The sequence below is a fragment of the Pithys albifrons genome, chromosome 3 (genome assembly GCF_047495875.1).
Source record: "Pithys albifrons albifrons isolate INPA30051 chromosome 3, PitAlb_v1, whole genome shotgun sequence".
Classification (NCBI taxonomy): domain Eukaryota; kingdom Metazoa; phylum Chordata; class Aves; order Passeriformes; family Thamnophilidae; genus Pithys; species Pithys albifrons.
Window position 1 is genome coordinate 43,831,720 of NC_092460.1, and position 24,320 is coordinate 43,856,039.

The 24,320-nt window shown below is 40.9% G+C and overlaps 1 protein-coding gene across 7 annotated transcripts in view; it reads left to right on the plus strand.

Annotated features, from left to right (window-relative positions):
- Positions 1–24,320, plus strand: part of PPARA (peroxisome proliferator activated receptor alpha) — a 32,823-nt gene that overhangs the window by 1,220 nt on the left and 7,283 nt on the right. Inside the window, exons 1-7 of one of the 7 annotated variants that reach the window (XM_071551507.1) lie at positions 3–163; positions 1,484–1,603; positions 16,344–16,588; positions 18,198–18,358; positions 19,728–19,866; positions 21,984–22,186; positions 23,804–24,251. In XM_071551507.1, the coding sequence (XP_071407608.1) occupies positions 16,381–16,588; positions 18,198–18,358; positions 19,728–19,866; positions 21,984–22,186; positions 23,804–24,251 (1,159 nt within the window). In that variant the 5' untranslated portion in view covers positions 3–163; positions 1,484–1,603; positions 16,344–16,380. Of the gene's footprint in view, positions 1–2; positions 164–321; positions 478–562; positions 1,143–1,483; positions 1,604–13,741; positions 14,014–16,343; positions 16,589–18,197; positions 18,359–19,727; positions 19,871–21,983; positions 22,187–23,803; positions 24,252–24,320 lie in introns of those variants that run through there. The other 6 variants (XM_071551511.1, XM_071551512.1, XM_071551510.1 and 3 more) reach the window with 6 other exon arrangements.

The window sequence follows — 24,320 nt, forward strand, 5'->3', positions numbered from 1 at the left end:
TTGGAATCACTGACTGGGCACTGAGGGTACCTGGGTTCCCGCTGGGGCTGAGGCAGTTTTGGTTCCTGGGATGTGGTGACAGGTCTGCTCAGAGCTTTCCCAGTGGCACAACCCCTGTTACCTGGCACGGAGTTACTTTTAGAGGCAACTTCTGGGATTTGAAGTAAGGTGTTTGGGAAGGATGTGTGTGTGCAGGCATTACCAGAGGTTTGTGGAGCTGTGCAGACAGCATGCCATCTTTTCCCATCTTTGGAAGGAACTCTTAGCATGGTCAGTCTGTTGCTGCCTTATATTGACTGTCATCCTCTGCACTCAGGTGCACGGGAAGCTTTGACTGCCTATTGCAAACCTGTACATCCCAAACACCTCGTGGTGTTGTCATTTACTTTTCTTTAAGGTTTGAATTTTCTGTTGATACTGAAGCCTTCATAAAGGTGATCGTGAATTTTAAACCAGGGAGAGAGGGTTACATTTCAGGTATGATTTTGTACCATTATGCTTTTAATATTTCAGGTATGGAGTGTTATAAAAATACTAGAGACAATAATGTCCTAGAGGAGAGTAGGATATATGGCCTAAGATAATTCATCTTGTTCTAGAAAGTGGGTTATAGTGCTCACTGTTGTCCCAAGGTGAATAAGGAATATTTTTTTAGAACAACTTGTACTTCAAAGTTGCAATTAGCAATATTTTTCACTTTGCTGTATCTTTCCTGCTGAGATTTGAGTTGTTTCTCTTGCATGTGTCGTATTTTTGCAAAGGGAAAAAAAGAGGACACCGTACTTGTTTTGGAAAACAGATGAATTCATATTTATTATATGTACGAGCACGTTTTCTTACAGAATTTTTGAATTTTAACTTTTCTTTTTCTTTTAATCTGACTGCTTTTTCAAAAGCTCTCCCAATCTTTAGTTTGTTGGGGTTTATAGCTATGTATAGTTTTGGGGGTTTTTTGCTGGTTTTTAGCAGGCCTTGTAAAATACATAAAAGCAAAATCTGTACTTTTGAGGTGTAATTGGTACTTAAAAGGCTGATTGCAAAGACATCCTGGAAACCTTAACTACTCTAACAGTTTGTCCTTTGAAAGACTTGGACTTTGATGGGAATGCTCCTTATGAGTAAAAGAATTTTGCTTATAACAGGTAATTAAAATAGCATTGAACTTTCACTATAATGTTCATGGTTGAGTGGTTTTGAATTTTTCCAGTATAAAGAGAAAAGATCAGGATGATGTTGGGATATACCAGTCCTTTTCCCTTGTTAGCTCGATGTCACTGTGGTCCTGCTGTAAAAGTAGAGATGTGTTAAAAGCCTCACTCCTTTAAAATATAATTTTAGGCCAAGTTAAACAACAGTTTCTTCTTACTGAAGAAACATTAAGAAAGATTTTTTGAAAAGCCTTAAATGACATCATGTCAATATAAAATCAAAAGTAAGCTTTGGGAAATTTTACTGACTCTTTATTTTTATTGTTTTTCGAAAGGATCTCAACATTTTATTGATGAAGAATCACTTGTTGTCACCAATGTGCATATGGAATGGAAAGGGAACAGATTCTGGAGAACAACTTCTGTTTCAGCCTTGTAAGATGCTGCATGAAGTGGTGAGTACAAATGAGCTGGGACTATCCTGGCTTTGTGCTGGAACAGCCAGAGAAGAACAAACATTTTGGGTAGAATCTGGGTAAAGAGTGATTGCTTTATAGCCATCTGACCAGGAAAGCAAAAGAAAGTAGTGCCAATAAGTGGTTGATAAACAGAAGGTAGTGGCACAATCAGGGGAACAGAGGAAGTAAAACTTCCTTGTGTTCTGGTATCTACTGCTGTCTTAGGCACTAGTCAGTAGAATTCTTAATATTTTAGAGTGGTCAGCTTTTCACAGGACCAGGTCTGTCAAATTTAATATTGAACAACTTTTTATGAAGTAGAATACCAAATTTTTCACTGAATTAAAAAGTATTTATCTAGTAGGGTTTGGCTCTAAATCATCACTATTCTCCAAATAAAACTAAAATCTCCCAGAGAGTGTGATATTTGGCATGTTTTAAAAGCATTGAATTGATATGAGAAGACTCTTGTGTGGCCAGATTGCATGTGGCTTTGAGATGTTGCCAAATGTGACTCCACTTCCTCATACCAGCTCTCATAGTTTCTGCTTATGAAACAATATTTATTTATAAGTGCATTGCATGTGTCTTTAAATATCTAGAAGTGTAATTTCTGTTTCCAGTGAAGGGCTTCTCATGCACAGATCAATACAAATTATAAAATACAACTCATTGGCATTCTCATCCTGGCTGGGGCTTGGGTTGTTGCATGAATAGTTTGTGCATGAATATTTTGTGGGAGCCTTTGCTGTGTCTAAAAATGCACACGGTGTTGACATTGTTTTTTGCTTTGAAGATAGAAGGATGAAACTACCAAAGAGGCATCATTTCTTCTGTGGCACTTTATCCATGCAAATTTATTGTTTCAAATTCAATTTGTCTCATGCCTGTGGAAACACTAATAGTAGATTGACAAGCATTTGGCAAATTACCTATCCCATTCTAGAAATACTATCATGGCTTTTAAAAAATGTGTGAACTGAGAAATTAGTCACTTCATCTTTCCAAATAGTAAGTATTGGAAATAGTACTATAGTAAATTGTTCAAAAATTTGTCTGCCTTGAGGAACTCAGAGGAGTGAGCAGCTCCTGATGTTGTTTCCAGGCAGCTGAAATACATGTGAAAGCAACTGAGTCCAATATTTTCGTATTTTAGTATCTCCTTAGTTTGCTTTCAGTTTGCTCATAAGTACATAGAGGGAAAGCAGAGCTGCTGTTCAGTGTGCAAATTAAGTCCAGGTTGAGGAAGTTCTTACTCATCTCTGAGTGTAGAATATCCTGGAGCTGAGAGAATTTATCATGATGGATAGTTTAGAGTTTGATGTATTTGTATTAAACATAGTATCACAATAACTTAATGTTATTTACATATAATTAAAAAATTGTAAAAATGTATCATTTGAAACTGTTTTACAGCTATGATAAGGCTTGGAGACAGGATTGCTGTTTTGTTGTATATATCTATGCATTTCAGCAGTGTTAGCTGACTAAGTTCTGTTATCTGCATATAGGCTTGTATTGCCATTCTCTTTTGGTTTTGGTTTTGTTTTTTTAACACAAGTAAGTGCTACATGCTTGTTTTGGTTTGCTTTCAATAATTATTTACTGGAAATTATGGATATAACAAATCACAGAATAAGCCACTGAATGTGAATGTTCTCAAGGTAAGAAGAACATTTGTCTACTTGCAAAACCTCTTTGACAGTGAAGACTTTAATTAGTGGTGAAGTTTCCCAACGTGCTGTTGGTGTTGCTGCTTCAGCAAAGGGTGGTGTGAAGTCCCTGACACTGCAGTCATGGGGCAGGGTCCCATCAAACAAACCAATCCCCCACCACATCTCTGCTCAACACGTGTGGAAAATGATCCCTGGAGTAGTAAGGGTGAAGAATATCACATGGAACCATTTGGATGTGAGGGGAGGAGGAGGAGGAAGAATGTGAGTGTTGTGTCAAGATTCTTCTTTGGAGACTCCTGTGTTCATTACCAGACAGTGCCTGATGGCTTTCTGTCCAAGGGGAATGCTCCAGTACAACTGTCCATTAATTCACTCACTCTGGTGTTAAAATAAAATTAGTGGCAGCCCAGAGGTTATAGTCACTATTGTTGGCTTACTGGTGATTTTCAGGGGAAGATTACAAGATATAAGTACATATATATAGTGACATTTATTTATTCTTAGCCACCTCAAGATAAAAGACTGCTGTGTGCAGTTAAGCAGGCCAGTCTGATCAAATCAGGTGGCAGCTTTAGTGTCTCTGTAACTAAGAGCCAAGCAGCACAGGATCCTGCCTTTGAAAAACCAGCAGCTGTACAGGTTTTGTTCTGTGCTGCCACAGAGACACAACTGCACATAAACATGCCCGTGTTTTCAAACAGCTGTCAAGTGTTCGACTTAAATGTACCTTTTGGGCACCTGATTTTCAGCATAGTGAGCAGCCATGATTCTACCTGAATTTACAAGGAGTTGCATTTTCTCGGAATTATAAATCCTGTAATAAATCCTGTGGATGATGCAGTAGTGATTAACCTTTAGCAATATAAATTGTTCTGTTGGCAGCTTTCATTCATTTGATTTCTGCTTTATGTGGCAAGGGGACGTGTATGTATCAATGAACACATAAATGCAAAAAAAAAAAAAAGAGGAAGTCTTCTCTCTGTTGGTCCTGATAGCCCTGCAAATACAGGCTGCAGCAAGAAGTGTGGTTACACAGCATGGATGGGTCTGATGATGGTTCCTTCTTTCCTTCTACCATCCATGTGTTTCTGTCCTTCCTTTCTGCTGCCCCTCAGTGACTTTGTTCAGCTCTCTGGCTATTTATGGCTTTCCTGCGTTACACTTGCTGAACGGAATTGTCTCACCGAGGCTGTGTCTGCACCGGGGAATAAACCGTGCCAGGGACTGTTCTGGGAGCTGGGGCAGAGTGTGCAGATTGCTGGGACACAGCCGTGCTCCTCCTCGCTCTGCCCCTGGCTCTGGGCACAGCACTGTGCCCCTGGGGTGTTGTTAGCCTGGGGTGGGCCAGGCTGGTGTCACAGGGGCCAGGCTGTTGCCACAGGGGCCAGGCTGGAGTGGGACAAGCTGGTGCCAGAGCAGCCAGGCTGGAGTGGGCCAGGCTGGTGTCACAGGGGCCAGGCTGGTGTGGAACAGGCTGGAGTGGGCCAGGTTGGAGTGGGACAGGCTGGTGTCACAGGGGCCAGGCTGGGGTGGGACAGGCTGGTGCCAGAGGGGCCAGGCTGGGGTGGGCCAGGCTGGTGTCACAGGGGCCAGGCTGGAGTGGGACCGCCTGGTGCCAGAGGGGCCAGGCTGGTCGCACAGGGGCTAGGCTGGAGTGGGACAGGTTAGTGTCACAGGGGCCAGGCTGGTGTCACAGTGGCTGAGCTGTGCCATCAGTGTTCCTGTGACACCAGGCACCGGGGCTGGCATGACTGGGAAGTCAGGAGGGACAGAGAAGGTACAAGGACCTGCGGAAGGGATATCCTTTTGATTTGAGGGAGCTATTACATTACTGAAGCTTGTCTAAGGTAACTTTATTGTGCAACCAACAACTCAATTTGGCTCCTCAGAGTACTGTGTGCTGTGTCCCCATAACTGCTCTTTCAAAGTCTGATTCAAGCCAGCTAAAATGCCTTACAAAGTGAATTAAAATTGGAATATGAAAGTACATATGTTGCTTTTTAAACAGGCTTTCTTATCCTGACTGTTTCACTGGACTCGTATTTTAGTTCCACCTTTCTGCAGTTCAGATGCTTCCTGAGTTAGAAGGAGAGGAGAGGAGGAGTGTCGTGGCAGGTGGGCAGCAGTGCTGGTGTTGCAGTGAAACTGGTAACCAGACATCCTTCGTGGCATGTGAAGGATGAGCAGGGAAAATAATGGCAGGAAAATGGTTATATTTTGATACTTTTGGATCACACAGGAGCTTGTGATCTCCATAGTGTAGTGAGTGACCTGATTTAGAGCTGTGGAGTCATGTGGCCCAAGAATGTCCTCTAGCTGACATGTCAGGAGCTTGCAAGTACAAGCACTTGATGTCCATTTGCCAGAAAATGTAGATGAATTGCACTCGTGGTGGTTGCCAAGGCTCCTGTCAGCAACCCTAATTCAGTGTAAACTTTGGTTGTGTGTGGTACATTTATTACAGAGAAAAACTTTTTAAGGTAGGGATGTCTAGATTATCAGAATGAAACTGTGGGCCTTTGTCATAACAAAAAAAAAAAAGGTGAATTTTGTTTCACATTCCCCTTTGGGGACTCTGAGTTGTGGCATGACATTAAATTGAAGTTAGTTTATTTTTAGCAGGTTTTATTTTTTATTTATTTAAATGTAATAACAACAAGAGCCTGTAAAAATCCTTTGAAGGAAGGGGTAAAGGAGTAGCACAATGAAGAATAAGTAAACTACACAACTCCAGGTGCTGTTTATAGAACACGTTATATTTTTTTGTGCTAGGTAGAAGAGTGTGAAAGATAACCCGTTGCAATTACTCAATTTGCAAAAAGATACTTGCAAGCAGAAGGGGCCTAAATCTGTAATACTAAATACTAAATCTGAGGGTCATTCTTTTTTACAGGATATAAATTCTTCTGTTAAGCTGCATTTAGTTTATAAAAAAAGTCGTGTTACTGTGTCTGGGCAAGGGAATGAAGTTTATCAGTGAAATAAAACCACTGAAAACACACAGTGGTGGTGTTCTCTGCTAAGAAGGCGAATTCAGGCTTCTTGAATCTCTTCCAGAAACAGATGTAAATTCCACTGCAGCTTTTCAAACAGTGAATAATCCTGGTCTGTTGTGGTGGGTGATGAATCATGCAGGGCTTGCAGATGGTGCAGCTGTGCAGATGCTGCAGGAGCTGAGATGGGAAACTGGAGGTCCCAGGGAGCGAAGGACGTGATTTGGGGTTGAGCTGATGTGGCTGATGAAAGAGAGGGAAGAGACAGCTCAATGAGTGTTGGGCAGGAGGTGCCAGGGCAAAGCCCAGACTGTCACCTGAGATTTGGGATGGGGAGACTGAAAGAGACATTCTTGAGGCATAAAGATGTTTGTTGTTGTAATTGATCTTTGAAACAAAAGTTGCAGCATGAAACACCAATATAACTGGACTTTCATCCCAAACCAAAACAGGCAGGAGCCCAAGCTTAGATGTAGAAGTTTAAGCTGTGAACAAAAAGAGAAAACTCAGAGACTTCATGTCCCTTTTACAGGAGTGCTAGTCCTAAGAAGGAGAGCTGTTGCAGGAACTGTTACAGATGCCAAGTTGTGGGCTTTTTTCTTTCAGTTTTTCTGTGCAGGAGCTGTGTAATAAAATCAGGGTCACAAAACTGGGAGTTTGTCAGGTGGAGCAGCTGTGTCTGAATAGGGGGACTAAAAATGGGGAATTGGAAGGCCTAAGTTATTAAAAGGCAGGTAAGAGTCAAGTGGAGCTTTTCACAATCTTAAAATGGTAAACACACCAAACAATTGTTCAACCTTTTGCATCGAGTCATTTTAATCTAAGATATCTTTTTCTTTCTTCCCCTCTCTTTTTAGATTAAAAGTATTGTTTGGAAACAATAGCTCTTTATTCAGGAAGAATGCTGCCATTAATATGTCTGTAAGAACTCGTATTTTTGCTCATGGGTCAGAAATCTTCAGCCAAAGTGAATATTTAACCATTATTTCAAGGACAGCCAATTATCTTTTTCTTAATGAAGTATGTGATGAGGAGTCAAAGTGAGGAACTCTGGAAAACTGTAGAATAATCCAAGTGTTGACATAACTTCAGGCACCCATTGAACACTTATGTGTTCTGCAAACCTTAGTAAATATAAAAAATACTGAAAGCAAACTGGGAAAAAATGGGGGGGGGAGGAAGGTGGCAGAAGTCTGATGTGTCTTGGAAGAGAGTTGTGCTTCAGACCTGCTGTACTAAAAGCTGTTTTCAGGGTTATTTTCTCATCTCTTTAGACTGGTGACCTGTCAGGTATATGCAGGTTTATATACCTGTCCTCTCCCTCCACCCAGTAATTCTGAACCTGCAGATCTTCCCAAACTAGAGAAGACAGTAATGGCTGCAAAGAGAATTGAAGTCCTCCAATTGTTGGGGAAGTTGGTAGCTTGGAAGAAGAAAGGAAAACACATTATTGACCTTCCTGAGGAAATGATGCAATCTGAAATCACCAATTATCTGTTCTGTTTGGTCTGTCATTGCCAACGAGCACAGGAGGACAGGGGAGCCCATTGCAACACAGGCTGAACCAGCCACAGCACGTTGTGGTGCTGCAGGGTGGGTGTCCTGGGGGGCACAGCATGGGGCAGAGGGCAAGGACAGTGCTAGGACAGCAGGAGTGGCAATGGCGCGGAAATGTCACCTCTCTGGGAGCCAATAATGGAATTTAAAGCTTATTAATTTTTTTCTCCCCAGAGTTGCCCTTTCCCCAGTCGTTTAATGCTGGCAATAGCAAACATCCCTGAGTGCTAATTTTCAAAGTTGGGTACTGTCTTGATGCTCTCAAGCTTTTATCATGTTTAAAGAATCACAAACACACGATTGCTGGTCAATAAACTCAAAACTACTTGGTATCTGCCAAATATAATATGTGGCCTTGAATTAAGTTATGTTTAGTTGGAGTATTTATGTCACAGGAACAGTTCTTTGCTCTTCTGTCAAATAAGCAAGGTTGAAACCATATGGGAATATTAAATATGCTCAGAGAACAAAAGATTAGGTAATTATTTCTTATCCTTCATTTAGCTATAAATTTTAACTGAAGACAGGTATTGTTATTTATGACACAGCAAGGATGTTGAGTTCTGAAAAGTATTTTACTGCCAATAGGGGATTTTAAAGATTATACACCAATTGCTGTCACAAAGAGAGGTCTGTGAATATAAAACAAAGGGGATTCTTATATCCTAGTTTATACCAACCCATTTTCAGTTATCTATATGTATACAAGAAACCTAAAGATTGATGAACTAGTTTCAGAATATGCATTAAAGGCTTCGTTTGACTCTTAAGTTAGTGGCAATTGGGTTTTATGTCTTTTCTATACTAAATATACTATGTCTGAAATGTCACATCTGTTAGAAGGAGCTCCTCGACAGCTGTGTGAAAGTTGTGATATCTTTCTTGATGGAACAGTCATATCAGTTGGGGGTTTTATTGGTTTATTTGTTTTTAATTTTTTTAATCAAGCATGTGAGCAAATAAAACTTCTGAGTGAGAGGTTTATGTAACAGCACAGACAATACATTTAATCTAAAATGGCCAAAAATTTTGCCTGGCACTGCCTCTGTATGGATTAGATTATAGTTTTAATAGGCAGTTTTAGTTGCATAGATGTCTTTAATTTGTTACCTTATGAAGTTTATTTTTCCCCATATGTAGTGAAAATGTTCCCTGCAAGAGACTTAGCAAGGGGCTTATGTTTTATTTATTTAAAAAATTGATTTTATTGGAGGTAATCATTCGGTCACCACAGTAAAATGCAATTTCTATTTGCCTTTTACCCTCAAATATCTGTATCCTTCAACAACTGAGGTCTCTGCAGAATATCAGAGTATAGTCAGAAGATTGTTGAGCAGGCACTTTTCATAATCTGCAGTGCTGTAATCACAGGTGTAAGGAAACAATTGCAACATTCCAATTTAGGCTTAAGGCTCCGGTTCTCAGTGAGCAGCATGTTGGGACAAACGTGTGGGCTGTTTGTAAACCCTGTACGTGTCACAATCGACTTTGACTTCACCACTCAGACTTTCTTTTGTGTATTATTTTTAGAGAAAAAGATAATAATGGTTTAGGACATCTAATGTCTGCATACAGATCATAAGACAATTTCTGTGGGGTTTTTGGTTTGTTCCTTTTTCTCAATTCTCTTAATTCTGGCCATGCCATGCAACCAGATTTGGCCTCAGTCTGAGCACTGACCTCTGAAATTGAGGTGTCTCTGACTGGTAATCAATTCATAATCTTGGCTTAGGTAATTAGCTTGTCAGACATTTGTACAGTATTGCAAAAGTCAGAAACGCAGGCAACTTCCAAACAAATGGGTGAAGAAATGTTGGGACACACCAGATAAATGGGTAAGGATTTTTGGGGACACATGGGGAAAGTGAAAGCTTTTTGTTCATCAGTAGGCTAATAAAAATATAGCAAATACTCAGATGACACATTTGTGTGAATGTGACCTTGTGCCTGGGATCAAATAGCAAATACATGTATGTCATGTTTGTCCAAATGTGACCCTGCCCTGGTTCAAATATCAACCATAAATCAGATCCCAGCTTTTGATGTACATGTAGGGAGACAGCCCTAAAGATGCCCCTGATCTTTGCCTCTCAGCAGTCGTGGTGCCCACTGTGAGTGTTCTGGGTGCTGAGCAGGGTCCTTTGGCTTCACAGCCACAAGGTGTTGGCACAAAAGATTCAGAGCCTGTAGAAGTTTGGAGCACCAACTGCTGTGGCTGATACGATTAACACGTGTGATCATTTGAATCCTCCTCAAGGATGGAATAATTCCAGCGGAATGTTACAGTGACCTGAGGAGATACTAATGTTGAAATGCATTGGAGAAAGAGTGAAACCTGGAGATTCTTTTGAGAGAGGAAAAGAAAAAAAGAGAGTGTGTTGCAAGTGCAGAGTTTTCTCTGCCAGTGAGGGGTTTTCAGTAGCAGCTCTGCTGGGCTGTGAGAAGTCCTGGTGGAGCTGAACTTGAAAGAAGACGACACATGTCAGAGAGCACTGACTGCTCTATAACATACTGGTCACTGAGGTGTTGCCACGGCTTAGTTTCTTGCAGAAAAGAAATTCTTACTGTTTTTTTGAATCTCTTGTCAATAAAATACTTTCTTCAATGGTCATGCCTCAAAAATATCAGCTGTTTTGAACTCCAATATGAATATTTGCTTTAAGTGCATTAACAACTAATGTCATAAATTGAATAGTCCTTCCCACTGTTGTCTGGGCTGATTTTCTTTTTCTACAGCCTTGTTAATAATAGTATCTTTATTCTCTAGATTAACCTTCTAGTCAATTCTGAACCACGTGTCATAACTCATTATTGACTATAAGAATGGAAACAGAGACACACAATAACAAATTGCCAGTTTTTCGGGACCTCTGTGCATCTGGACTATAAAAGTTAAAGGAAGACCAAAGACTTGAACATAAAGTTTTCCACTGAAGTCTTTGACAGTCCTTGCTTGGTTTTGGAATCATCTGAAAATCAAACTGGACTATAATGTAGTTAAAAAAGTACAAAAGCCAGGAATTTTAAAAAAATGAAAAACAAGCAACCAACCAACACCAAAAAAAAAGTGCAACAAAGACCCCTTCTAAAACACTTCTTGAAGAAGATAGTAAAGTGAAGGAGAATATTGCAGGTTACAAATAACCCTAATGTTGTATTATTATATTATTATTATTCTATTCTATTCTTATTATATTATGTTTGTTAACTAATATTACTGTTGACTTATACTGAAATCCTGACTGGACGTCTCTTTAAAGGATTCAGCAGACAGATTTAAAAGATATTTGGAAGCTTTACTTTGACATATAACTGCTTCTGACTTTAGTTGCAGTTCAGGATTTACTAGAAAGAGAAGTCAAGTCTTTCTATTCCCACTTGCAGAAACTTTGAAAGCATTTACTCTTTGGATGAAAACTCACATTTAGAGTAGGGGAAAAACCAAAACCAACCAAAAAATCTCCAGGTCTTAGTGGTGTTCTGTGCAGACCTGAACCTATTTGAGCTTAAGTTCAAGATACAACTCGATCTCCACTCTTGACAGAAATGAGGTAGGAAAACCAGATTGTTGTTTTGTCAAAAGGACCGTGATGCCAATTTGAGCAATGCCATGTTTGATGGATCTGCTGTCCATTGGGGTGAAGGAGAGCAAGTCTGACTGCAGAGAAGTGGAGGCTGGAGGGGATGGGCCTGTAAGTCTTGTCTTTGGAGCCTGAGGCAAAAGTTGCCCAACCTTTCTGTCCCGTTGCTGCTGAAGCCCCATCTGGCTCCTGTTGTTACAGGGGATTTAAACACAGGCTTCAGTGTCTCTGTGCCAATAACCCAGAGCTGTGGTCTCCCTTTACATCTAAAATTGAGCTGTGTGCTAGAGGCTGACAAGGCTAATGTTGTGCATGAAATATGATGAAATCTGTTTTCTGGTCTAATATGAAGTCAGTGTAAATATAAAGAGTTCTGAACGGAGATCCTGGTCACTGGGTTATTGAGGGGCTTGTTGTATTTTAAATTCTCTATTAGAAAGCCATTTGATGCTAGGATATTGTTTTATTCTCTACAAGCAGCTAAAGACTTTCTCTGAGCTGAATTCCACTCCCAGCTTGAGTTTCCAACACTGGAACTAATTTTTTATTTTAGTTATTTATTGGAGCATGTGCTTTCAACTCAGAGTAGATGCCTATATCTTCCATTTACTGGGTTTCCATAGGAGTTAGACTGCTGGAAGGATGGGGAGCGTTGTGGGATGTACCCATCCCACACCGGCCTGTGTGATCCCGACCTCCATGGCCCTGTCAAAAGATGGTAACACCGTTTTACCTAATGAAGATCTGTCTGATCTGCAAAGCAGTTTTCACCTCTCAGAGGGAACTGAAGAGGCCTTGGCTGCTGTGCTTGAGGCAGGGCAGGTGCCTGGTTTGCAGACCCCTGGCTGGGCTCTGCAGAGGTTTCATTCAGGCTGCACACTCACATTTATTGGCTGGCCTTGCAGCTCGTGTATCTCCTCCCAGCTCCTCTGTCTGCTCCCTGCACTGATGCCTGTAAGGCTTTGCAGTGAGCTGGAGCAGGGAAGTGAGCTGATTGAAAAGGACCCTGGTTTAGTATGTAATTATGGCCTCAAAGATGAATCATGGCTCTGGAAATTCCATCGAGCTCCACTCAACCCAAACATGTTAAGTGAGCTGTTTGACATGAGCTGAGGTGAATTACCTCTCTTATTTCTGTTTGCTGAAAATTAATTTCCGCCTTGTCATTTTTGCTAGCTTAGTAACTGCGTCTGTTGCGTGGAAGTGAGAGGGGATGATATTTGAAATAAGTGGTTTAATTACCTCCTGAATAGTTTTGTTGCTGTCCTGTTATTAGTTACTTCTTAAACAGTAATCCTGGCAAAACAAACACTTTTTAGAACTATTTAGCATGTAATGAATGTGTTACATAAGTGAAAGAGAGTATAGGAGGAAAGTGTGAATGTACAACCACAAGGGTCTGGGAAGCAGCTGAATAGTTTAAAAAGGAAAGGTTACATTAAAAAGAAGGGTGAGGGGTCCTGTTCAGAGACATTGATCTGTAACACACGCCAGGCAATGTCTTGTAAAATCCAATGGGGCAGAAAATCCTGGGGCCAAGGAGATGCAGCTTCTGATGTTAGTAAGTTCTTCTTGGGTTTGGCTGAGTGATACAAACCCAGAAAGAAATATTCCCATATTGTTTCCAGCACTTTGTTATGGCTTAGCCCAGGTGGCAACCAGGCCCCACAGAGTCTCTTGCTCCCTGCCCTGCCACGGGGCTGGTGAGAGAATCGGAGTCAAGGTTGGGAGAATTTTCCTGTATGTAGCTTTTAAGATCTTAACTTTACAATTTCACTATCGATTTTCAAAATTAGAGTATGTGAATTTTGATTTCTTTTAAAGGCAAAGGTACTTATAAGTTGCTTGTGCTATCCTGGAGTACAGTTTGGAAAGGGAAGAAAGACAAAGTTTTCCAGTGTGAGTTTTTTCAAGAGAGGGGCATGGAACTGGCAGTCTGGATGAAGGGATGGCTTGGGAAAATTTTTCATCCCAAGCATAGTAAATTCCCTTTGTCTTAGGTTCTTAATACATTGTAAAATATAAAATATTACTGGTATGTAAGGTTACAAAGTATGAAAACTGAATCGATTGTCACCTGATGGAGGAGCAAATGCACATCCTTTCCCAGGCAGAAGTTTTGGTGTCACATTTTAGGTGCCAAATTTATCTTCATTTGTTTTTTATGTGTTGAATCAGGGTATTGGAAATATCCTGCAGCTTTACATATTCAGGGCTCTTCCTATTCACCTAAGTTTTCTGCAAATATCCACTGCAATCACTGGTTTTTCATGTGCTGTTTTCAGCTCCAGCATTCTCAGAGTGACCTGGAGGTAATGATTGTTTCAACTTTAACCTGGGTATTTGCAAGCCAGCCTTTACATGATCAATTTGTGTGTGCAGCAGGTTCAGACTTTGGTACTGCTTCCCAGAGACCTTTGCATCTCAGAGACCTGGTTCCTTACAGGGATTATCCCTGCTGTGGCAGGTATTAAATGTGGAAGGGCTGGGGATTTATCCCTCCGTCCCTTTCCAGAAATGAAGCAAACAGCCGACAGCTGCACAACTAGGTGCTTTTCGCTGATAATCTGATTTCTTTGAGACCTGTTTCAAGTTTATAGGTAAGTTTCTCAGTGAGTATTTGCAGTGTGGTGGTGGGCAAGGCTTCTTTTGAAAACAGAGATATTTCAGAGATAACAGGATGTGAGAGAACACCAGTAAAGCCTTAAAACCATAATTACATGAAATTGCGTCCTTATTTTTATTGTGTGCTGTTCAGTTGTTTTCAGTTTACTTTGTGTGTGTTTTTAGGTAGGGGTAGGTAAGAGGTTATGGAGACTAAAGTATTATATGGGAAACTTAGAAAATCTTCTGTGAATATGTTTGTGGCACAGAATTTTTGTAAAGACTTAAAAGACACAGATCTTTGGGTGGAATCCTCACGCTGCAGCCACCACATCTACTTTGCAATATGTACAAAAAGTAAAGCAAAACACTCTCAGTGAATGTTACTTAAATGAGCTTCATGCTCATTATGCTTTTTATTTTAGAAGGTTTAAATTCATACAAGCAAAGATCAATGCATATCATGTGAAATCTGCCAATGAAAGCATATTCATGTGTAAACATGCCCAACCCCAGAGCAGCCAGAAGGCAGATTTTTACTGCACGCATTCTAGACCTACTACTTAAAGGTTTTCCATGCTTATAAAATAAATTAGTTATAACTTTTGCAGTCGTGAAAATACTAGTGTATTTTGACAGTCTTCAGATATGGCTATGCTTGCTAAGGTACCAGTTAATCATTGTCAGGAGCTGTAATGATTAAGCAGCTGTAATTTACTCGTAGTGTTTGAAAGTACAAAAGGGTATGTAATTTAATGTTAAAACAAGGAGCACTTCATTTATGTTTCACTAGGTGTTAGGTTGATTTTATATAAATTTAGCTCAAAAGGCTGCTCAATTTTACACAGTGGCTGTAAATGTGGAAAAGGACGGTGCAATTTGGGCAATACCAGGCAGTTGTCACATTGAGAGTTAGGTTCCCAAGCCTTTCCTTCCTTTTTTTGTGGATGCTTCCTTAGGGAGACACATTTGGTAGTCTTGTTTGGATTGCTGGGGCACAGTTATTCTGTTACCATCAGAAACCCAATGCACCTCCAAGTTTCTTTTCACTTTTCCCTCATCACAAAATAGCTACATCACAGGTACAGCAGTTTAACTTTGTTTTCCCAAGAACGTGCAAGTGATTTCCCACTTCTCCGTTTGTGTTCTGGCTGTGTTAGGGACTTGGACAGATAACCAAGAGCAAACAGCACAGCCAGTTCCAGGTGTTCCTGGACTTGTTCATGCTGCCTCAACAGAGAAAAGGTACAAACATGTTCAAGATTAAAGGTATTGGCAGGGGATAATAGATTATGTTAACCAGAAGTGTGTGCAGGCGACTCTTTGTGAAAGTAACGTTTTGTAAGGGGCTCTTCATCTGCAGAATTTCTGTGTGTCTTGAGTCTTCAGGAGATTGCAGGCTTTTTTCTGGATGCATGCAGGAGGCTTAGCCATGAGTTCTTTGTCAGATTATCTACAGTCAGCTGGGCCATTTTCCTTGGGGGTGTGACCACACATTCCTAAGGAATCCCACCTGGCCTTGAACACTTCAGGCATAGGGCAGCCACAGCTCCTCTGGGAAACCTGTGCCAAGGACTCCCCACTCTCCCAGGCAAGAATTCCTCCCCAATATCCCATCTCACCCTGCCCTCTGGAAGCCCTTGCCTGTGTCCTATCCCTCCATCCCTTGTCCCCAGTCCCTCTCCAGCTCTCCTGGAGCCCCTTTGGGCACTGGAAGGGGCTCTCAGGAGCCTTCCCTACTCCTGGTGAACACCCCCAGCTCTCTCTGGATTCGCTCCAGCAGTTCCAGCATGGATAAATTCCCAGACTTAGTCTTATAGATACTCTTATTTGCTGCACTATGTGATGAAGAACAGTTTTCCTTTTCTAGTTGAAACTATTGTGTTTCAGAGAAATTGGGCAAATAGGTCAGTACTGAGGTCTTTGTAGTATGAGATGGCAAGTTAGAGACAGCATCTCCTTTTTTTCCCTCCTACTCAAGAAAAGTGGGTGGAATATTGATATTTGTTCTTTCTCTACAAGTTTTGATGGGAAGTGCACAGTGCCTTCCAAGAAATACAGTATGTAAGTTTTCTCAGCAATGGAGAGGAAACAACAATCTTCAGAATCCTCTTGTTGTGACTTTCATTCATGTTGAAGTCTTTTTGGGAATTTCACCCTCCCCTGTGCTGTTGATGATTCACATTGCATGAAGCTTCCAGAGCAGCAGAATGTTGGATAATATTTCAGTATTGCATTAGAATTCCTGTATTCACTGTGCTGCAACTGGTTCAAGTATTTAGAATAAAATAAATATTCTAACATTTCTTTAATTATTCTTTCCCAGTGTAAAGAAGTTTAAGTGACTGCTCAACTTGGTCAAAATGGTGGACACTGAAAACCAGCTCTATCCCCTTACTCCCTTGGAGGAGGAGGACATAGACAGCCCTTTATCTGGAGAGTTCCTGCAAGATATGGAGAACATTCAGGACCTCTCCCAGTCTCTAGGTGATGATAGTTCTGGTGCTTTAAGTTTAACAGAGTTCCAGTCACTGGGAAATGGTCCAGGATCTGATGGCTCAGTTATAACAGGTAAGAGAGTTTTGGTTTATTACAAACCTTTCTTTTATAATTACAGTGATAGAAATTAAAAACTTCTTGAAATTTTTGTTTATGATGAAGAGACACTAGAAATATATAAACTGATTATAGAATAGTCTTAAAATATTACCGTGTTAGACAAATGTCACTGAAAAATGACTGTAACATAAAGTTTCTGTTTTAAATCCTCTTCATTATTATCACCACCTTTTTCAAAATAATGTAAAAAAATCATGATTACTAGCCAGCAGCAGTCTCAGTGCTCATACATGCCACAGTCCTCATCAAAAACCTTTGTGAGAGGCTTTGCTGGAGAGATCAGCACAGGAATCACTGCACAGGATGGGACAATGGTGATGTCAGTGAGGTGTTCCTGACCTTTTAGCTGTAGAGACACTTGAAGTAGTTTACAAGTAACTTTCTAGTTGGTTTATGTTGTGTTTTGTTTCAGGGATTTCTTGCTTTCAATCAATTCCCAGCCTGCAATCCCTGTTTCACCTCACAAAACCTGCAGTAACAGAACTGTCAGTTTGGAAGGGAGCAGGAAGAGCTGCCTCTTGGCACTGCTGGCCAAAGGAATGTTTGTAGGACTATGATTTGGTTTCCTTTTGGTTGCAGATCTTCTCATTAGAGAGATGCCTTGTACAGGAACAGTTATGATGTGCTTTATGGATGTGTGTATGTGTTTATAACACCCTCCTTCAGCCTGGAGGTTTTGCATTTGTGTGTGAGTTGGTACAAGGCCTACAATAATTATATCAGCTTCTAGAGTCACTTTCTCATTTCAGTATTCAGTGTGCGTTGCAAAATGTTCTGGTTTTGTGGTTAAAGAAGATGCAAAATGTAAACTTTTAAGGCTCAAATTCCATAAGGCAATTAATAAGAAATCACACATTAAAAAAACTCCTGGGGTTTAGGCTGTTCCTGATGACTCAGATGCCTGTGGGCTTGGCAGCACTGGCAATGCAGACTCTGAGATCTGCGCCAAGGTTTTTTCCAACGTAATACTTGCTGACCTACATTCATGAGTGTTTCTTAATCTGTCTGTTAAAATAACACACCCATTAATTTGCTGAAGCCTTGTGGTGCAAGTTGCAAGATGGAAGATAGAAGAAATTCTGGCCTCAGAAAATATTTTCCTTAAACACGGTGGAAATATTAATTGGCATAATTAAGGTTGGATTGTGTTAGTTTTGTAACATCTTCATCTGCAAGTAACACCTCTGGAGAGTTTGTTTCATTGTACAATTCAGAAATGCTTTTCCCATTATAAGCAAAACATAAAACATCTGAGTGTCGTGTGTATTTGTCCATTATAACCCCTCTAGTTCTTGTTTCCAGAGTCACTTCAGTAAAGCTTTTTGCTTGTTGACATCATATGTCCCATCAAAATTAGCAAGGTACACCCTGTATTTTGGGTGTGCTTGCGCTGGTAATATGATTTATTTTTCAAAGACTTATGGTCAGATTATTTGTTCATTTAATGACTATTAACTCAAGATGATTTTTTAGAATAAGCTAATTTTTTGTGTAGTTTTAGTATAGAAATTGTATCAACCTTGATAGTATAGTATTTATGAAGTGTTCCTTTTTCTTTTAGACACCCTTTCACCAGCATCCAGTCCTTCATCCATTAATTTTGCCACAGCTCCAGGTAGCACAGATGAATCACCCAGTGGAGCATTAAACATTGAATGTAGGATTTGTGGGGATAAAGCCTCAGGCTACCATTATGGAGTACATGCTTGTGAAGGTTGTAAGGTACAGTCATCATTTTTTTCTTAAGAACCTAAATCATGTTGCTTTATTTATGGGGTAATATGAAGGTAAACATTTGGTACATAAGTTTTTGATTGCTACAGTTCTAGCCATTACAATTGATTAAATATAAACGTATCTGTGCTCCTTTTCCTGAATTAAATTGTTCAAGCCTCCTCAATACCAGATCTTCATCAAGCAAGGGCAGTTTGCAATGATCATTCTAACACTGCTTTTCTGGATATAGTTGCTCAAGCACTAAAACAACTTAAAGCACCCAAACTCTGACCAAAAATCAGAGCCTTCTTGCTCCACTAGTGTTTTGTTTGTGTTGGGATTTTGGCTTAAAGGAGCAAGCCAGTCTGCTCCGTCCCCATTATAACAGTGACAGATCCCACATTTCTCATCTCCCCCACATTCTGCCTGAATCACCTGCCATTGTGCCTCTTGGAGTTTTGGGGCCAGGGCATGTCTTTGGGGAAAATTAATCATTAATGTATCATTTCTGCAGTGATATGGCCCATGAATTACAAGTTTCATTTCTTTTTCATATAGTGTTTTAATTTTCCATTTTTTTCTGCATTACATGAGAGGAGAAAACCAGTTGTCTCTGTGTACAGTTTGTTTCATGCACCGTGTCAGAATATGGTGATGTGACTATAAATCTTAGGGAGTATCTATTAGAGATGGGGAAGCAGGTCCCAGCCAGGCGTGTTCCCTGCTCTGAGAGCCACCTTGTTGTGTCCTGTGACACAGAAGGTTGGGCTGTCTGAGTGTGCTGTCCCTGCAGTTTCACAGCACCAGCCTCTCATTGCAGCGTCCAGACGTCGTGGTGGGAGCTGCTGGGGGAAAGGCTGTTCTGGAACACCCAGTATTGTGTCCTGGGCTATCCTGGACACTGTGCTGTGTCCTCAAAGCCCTCACATTCTCTGGGTGAAGAAAACCTGTTAATTGTGTGTGTGTGTGTGTGTGTGTGTGTGTGTGTGTGTGTGTGTGTGTGTGTGTGTGTGACTTCCACTGTGGAAGATGAAGGGTTTTTCTGGCAGAGGATGCTAAGAGAGCACGTGCAGGAGCGATATGTGACTGTTCTACTACACCTCTAAGTGCAAATCTGCTCAGGGACTCTGGGTTCTTGGTTCTTTCTCCCAGGAGAGAGGGCTGAGAGCTGCTCCCTCCTTTCCTGTTTTCCGTTCTGAAAGTGCCCTCAGACCACTTCACTGTGTCTATTCCTACTTCTGGACAGGTTATACCTTTTGAATTGTTTCATGAGTGACATCAATAAACAACAAAAGGAAAAGAATTACCTGTATGATTGAAGCTTAGTAGTCAACATTCTTTAACATTGCATACTGTCTTTTCAAACTTTTTACAGGGCTTTTTTAGAAGGACAATTCGTTTAAAACTCATCTATGATAAATGTGATCGCAACTGCAAAATTCAGAAAAAAAATCGAAACAAGTGCCAGTACTGTCGTTTTCAAAAGTGCCTTTCAGTTGGAATGTCACATAATGGTAGGTAAGAGTGCCCTTAATTTGTTTGTTCCTACCTGGAGTCTGCTGCTGTGTACAGGCATTTGGATAGCATTTTTACTCATACATGTGGATTGAACCTCAGATTTTTTATGGGATAGATTGTGGCAGGAAACAGCAGTTTCCCTGGTGGGTTCATGTAATTGGCACAGAGCTGCCAAATGTGCCATTATGAGCTTTACACAGTTGTGCTGGATGTCACTTTGTCCATGTGAATGTTCATTTATTTGCTTTCTTCACCCAGAACTTTGGCACCAGTGCTCCAATTGAAACAAAATTCAGTACGTGAAGAATTCTCATCAAGGGCTTTGTCAAAGAGTAGGAGGAGAACAACTCGCTCATTGTGAGAGGGAATGACGTAGCATAGAAATGTGTAGGAAAGCAGATTTGGTTATTTTTCAGGTTACAGTGCAACAGCTATTGAGCAGATGGTTTGAAAAGTGTAGGGGGAGGGCAAAGGTCTGTGCTGGCTGTGCTACAGGAATTCAGTAGGTTGCTTGTTAAATAGAATGGTAAAAATTCAGGGCATTTAGATACCCGGTTTGCAAGTTCTGTTTTTGTTTGTGTTAGTGATTTAAGATAAGGCTGGTAAGCCTGTGGCTTACAGACCAATTTCAACCCATAAGGCAGGATGCAGCTTGTTGAGCAACATGGGTGAAGAGAGAGAGGCCAAGCCATGAGAGAGCACATTTCTGTTGGCCAAATGACAGTTGTTTGCTTTCCCTACATAGGTCAGATATTGCCAGAGGTGAACTTGGGTGCAGGTGCAATTTGGAAGTAGATGAAAATGCTGGGTTCGGTGAAAAGCCCAGGTGTGTTAGGAGACAAACTTCCTAAGGAAAACATGCAGTCAGGATAGCTGGGGTGAAACATGGTTGGGGAAGCTGCTTATGCCTTTGTAGTCCAGAGTGCCAGCAGGAGGCAGTGGGAGAGTTGACTTTCTGGTTCTGCAGGAGCCTGACTCCCTTGTTGTGAGCCTTGGCTGAGGCTGAGGCTCATTGGGAGAGGGTTGGTGGTCTCTGCAAGGCTGTGATAACCATCCTGAAGCAGCAGACTTGGGAAAAACATCAGTGGCATCTCAGGGGCAGGAGCTGAGCAGGGGGCTGTGCTGCTTGGCAGGAACTGGCATCCATTTAAAGCTGTTTCGCCCTACTAAGACACTGTGGCAATACTTCTCAGGAAAAGAGCTGGAAGTAAATTTACAGCCATGACCTTAAAACTGTAAGTTTCAGTTTAGAGCAGGTATTCTTTCACTTTTTCAATAGACTGGTGACGCTCCACGCTTAAGGGGAAGGAAGCACCTAAGCCAGATGGCAAACAGGCCTTCCATGTTGGACTTGCATTTAAATCCACAGCTGTATTTCAGATTATGTGCAGAGTCACCTCCTTGTGTCATGAGAAGATCCCTTGGGCACGTGTAAAGGCTGATGCTGCCCATGCCCTGAGTGGCTCAGGGAGGCAGAGGGTCCTGTGCTGTCCCTGCTGGGATGCTGAATGCAGAATGAGTAACTTGCTGTGTGAGCCATCTCAAACCCTTGCACACCTTCCACTGGGGAGACCCTTTTTAAAGTGGAGCTGGTTTAGTTTGAAACTGAAGAAGGACGTGGACATGCCTGTTTTATGGCTAAATGGCAAGACCACTTGCCCAAGAACCAGGAGAGCTCCATACCCAGGAGTGTTCTGAGCCACTGAAGGAATGTGGGCTGGGCTCTGCTGCAGCTTTCCAGCTGGTGTGTGTGCCTTCTTCCAACCTCCTGTCAGGAGTTCACTCAGTTTTTTACAGTTCCCAAGGTGGACTTTTTCACATTGGGAGCTGTAGAACACAACAAGGAGGAAACAAATTAGAGATACCTGGGTAATGTAGAAGGAAAAATCATATGTTGTGTCTCACTGCAGATATCAGTTTGTGTTCTGAAATATATGATTTCCTTCAGTTTAGCATACGAGTCACTGCTAGCTGTGTGGGAAAGGAGGAGATTTCTTCTCCTCTGCCTCAGCTTTTCTAGACAGAAAGGCTTACTACTCTAATCAGCAATGGTAAAAGCCTTAAGCTTGTATAAATAACTTCAGTTTATTTTTCAATTCTGTCTTCCCATCAGCCATACGGTTTGGAAGAATGCCAAGGTCTGAGAAGGCCAAGCTGAAAGCAGAAATTCTAACAGGTGAAAATTATGTAGAAGATTCAGAAATGGCAGATCTTAAATCACTTGCCAAAAGAATTCATGATGCTTACCTGAAAAACTTCAATATGAACAAGGTGAAAGCCAGAATCATCCTTGCAGGGAAAACCAATAACAATCCAGTAAGTACCTTCTCTGTTACTTTAAGATAAAGCTGGCAAGTACATAAAGTAGTTATAAAAAACTCTTTAGGAAATCTTCTAGAAAATAAATATAGTGCTCATACAGACATGAAACATTCAGAGAGAATACCTGTACTAATATGGTTGGTTTTAACCACTATCAGAATAGTAAGCAGCTTTAGGAAAATCAGGTAATTAATTTTTAAGTGGAAACTCCTAACGTTAAATAGTAATAGACAAACCACAGAATTAAAATTAGTTCTTAATCAAAAAATAAAGTGACATCTGTATGTGAATACCTCTTGATATGGGGAAAATTGTTGAAAATTCATTTTCTATTACGACATTGGAAAAAAAATTATAATGTTTTTCTGTCACAAATGCCAGAATAAATACTATAATTTTGTAGGGTGTACAGGAGCTCTGCATTACTTTTATTTTAATCAGAACAATATTAATGGCAGGAGGGGAAAGAAAATTTGCATTTGTAATTTTTTGTTTGCAGTGCTGGCCATTTCTTCACCCAGCTTTCCTGGTCTTTACTCTGTATGGTTACTTTGAGGGGCAGAAGCAAGCGAGGTTGTGAAGACACGTATGCTGTAGAAGTTCTTTTTCTTTCAGGATAATTTAGCCAAAGTCTCCCTAATGCTATCACCTGCTTTTTGTTTGGTAGCACAGGAAAGTGTGTAATGGTTGTAAGGACTGGCTGGTTTCACTTCATGCATGTTTATCTAAGTTCAGTTGTGATTTTTGTCATTTATATGTTGAAGATACGTATCTTATTTTATCAACAGATCTAGTTTAAGTAAAAATTTGCAGAGAAGAGGTTTTACATATGCCATAAGGAAAACCATGTAAGTGTGGGGATGAGTGTTACAAAAGTTCCAAGCAAGGTGTCTTGTGCATTATGGAATTTGGCATATTGCAGTCTAGTCTAGCCAAGTTACAGCTTTCTGCATTAAAGAGCAGACAGTATCTTAGTCTTTTCCATTGGATTGAAGAGATGTGTAAAATTAAGCACAGGCTTAAGTATTTTAGGGGGTGGAAGGTGACATGAGCCTATGGAAACACCACCTTTAACACACACTGAGTGGGTTTCTGCAGAAAGGCCCTTTCCCTGCTTGTTCCCACCTGTCAGAACCATCACGCACAACAAGCTGTGTCCCAGGTGCACTGTGTTTGCTTGTGCCTGGTCACAGCCACATCCTGACCGGAGGGAGTTACACCTGAAAATCAGGTAGGAATCAGGCCTGGGATGTTCAGCTTCCAATTTTTTCAGTATGAAGGGAAGAGAGAGGCTTTTTAAGCTACTTCATCATCTCTTGAGAAAACAAACATTTTAATTTTCCTCCAGCTTTTTAGCAGAAAAACAAAACAAGACAGATCCTGCACCTTTCCATTTGTCTGTTTGCAGAGCAGGCTCGTTAGGACTGCACTCTGTAGTTCTGTCCTAGGGTTTCTCTTGATGCAGAAACATGAAAGAACTCAGGGCTCACTGATAGTTGGAGACTGATTAGCATGTAATTTAAAATTTATCAAAATTCCTAGTCTTTAGGAAGCCAGTGATTAATAATCTTTATTTTATTACTGAATTAGCTGTTGTTTTTCTCGCTGTAGCCGTTTGTTATCCACGATATGGATACCTTGTGTATGGCAGAAAAGACCCTGGTGGCAAAATTGGTGGCCAATGGGATTCAGAACAAGGAAGCAGAAGTTCGAATCTTCCACTGCTGCCAGTGCACATCTGTAGAGACTGTCACAGAACTCACTGAGTTTGCCAAGTCCATCCCTGGCTTCTCCAACCTTGACTTGAACGATCAGGTGACGCTGTTAAAATACGGCGTTTACGAAGCCATATTTGCCATGTTGGCCTCTGTGATGAATAAGGACGGGATGCTGGTGGCCTATGGGAACGGTTTCATAACCAGGGAGTTCCTGAAAAGCCTGAGGAAGCCATTCTGTGATATAATGGAGCCAAAATTTGATTTTGCAATGAAATTCAATGCACTGGATTTGGATGATAGCGACATATCCCTTTTTGTTGCTGCCATCATTTGCTGTGGAGGTAAGCACATTTTTATTGGTTCTCTCAGGAAGGAAATTTTAAAATTTCCCTCCAATCAGTTAATAATTT